Source organism: Amphimedon queenslandica, unplaced genomic scaffold, assembly GCF_000090795.2.
Source record: "Amphimedon queenslandica unplaced genomic scaffold, v1.1 AMPQUscaffold_13164, whole genome shotgun sequence".
Classification (NCBI taxonomy): domain Eukaryota; kingdom Metazoa; phylum Porifera; class Demospongiae; order Haplosclerida; family Niphatidae; genus Amphimedon; species Amphimedon queenslandica.
In genome coordinates this window covers 85951-87036 of record NW_003546600.1, presented here as the reverse complement: position 1 = coordinate 87036, position 1086 = coordinate 85951, and the positions used below count along the sequence as shown (strand labels likewise).

The window sequence follows — 1086 nt, the reverse complement described above, 5'->3', positions numbered from 1 at the left end:
GGCTTCAATTTTTTGAGTTACGGCCATTTTAAGAAAATGATAAAAATCTGAAAAATACCCAAGGCTATAGCCCATGAATTTTTTCCAAAAACCGGCTCCGGAATCACCCCAAATTTTTATTACATTTTCTGATACATATTGATGTCCTTATGCTGTGTAGAAAGTTTGAGCTGATTCCGACTTCAATTTTTTGAGTTACGGCCATTTTAAGAAAATGATAAAAATCTGAAAAATACCCAAGGCTATAGCCCATGGTTTTTTCCAAAAAATGGCTCTGAAATGACCCCAAATTTTTATTACATTTTCTGATGCATATTGATGTCCTTATGCTCTCCTTAGGTCCTCAGTAATGATTTCTTTCTTGTTGCTTGTAAGGATGAGTTTATGGACAGTGCCCAGCAGATGATATTTGAGACATTCTGTCGCATCCATCAATGCATTGGGATCAAGTACGAGATTATTATTAACGTATAATAATAATAATAATAATAATAATAATAATGATTGTTGTTGTTATTTTTGTAGTATGTTAGCTACTAAATTAAATAAGTCACCCGATGATGCTGAAAGATGGATTGTGAATTTAATACGAGAGGCAAGACTGGACGCTAAAATTGATGCCAAGAAAGCAAGTGACATTAATACAGTGTATTTAACACACTGCCACCCTCTCTCTCTCTCTCTCCCTCTCTCTCTCCCTCTCTCTCTCTCTCTCTCCCTCCCTCTCTCTCTCTCTCTCTCTCTCCCCCTCTCTCTCTACCCCTCAGGGTCACGTGGTAATGAGTCCACAGCCCCAGTCCATATACCAGCGTGTTATTGATCGTACTAAGTCCATTGGTTTCCAGACCCAGTTCCTGGCACAGTGCATTGAAAAGGTATCGGTTGGTACCTCGATGAAGACAAGAGCTCATTTGGAAGGAGGAGGAGCTAGAGGAGTGAGCTTTTCATTGCAGTAGAAAGCGTTTTTATTTTTAGTTTATTTTAGAGTCGTTCTGTTACCTGGGCTCCTGATGTTTAAATGATAGCATTAATTAATAAATTAAACTGTTTACATTAATAATAATAATAATAATAATAAAACAATAA

General features: G+C 36.9%; 1 protein-coding gene across 1 annotated transcript in view; it reads left to right on the top strand.

The window, feature by feature from the left end:
* The window catches only part of LOC100633184 (eukaryotic translation initiation factor 3 subunit E-like), a 4625-nt gene extending 3539 nt beyond the window's left edge, over positions 1 to 1086 (top strand). The window contains exons 9-12 of the mRNA XM_020000661.1: positions 340 to 449; positions 526 to 628; positions 768 to 935; positions 986 to 1086. Coding sequence (XP_019856220.1) covers positions 340 to 449; positions 526 to 628; positions 768 to 935; positions 986 to 1018 — 414 coding nt within the window. The 3' untranslated portion in view covers positions 1019 to 1086. The remainder of the gene's footprint in view (positions 1 to 339; positions 450 to 525; positions 629 to 767; positions 936 to 985) is intronic.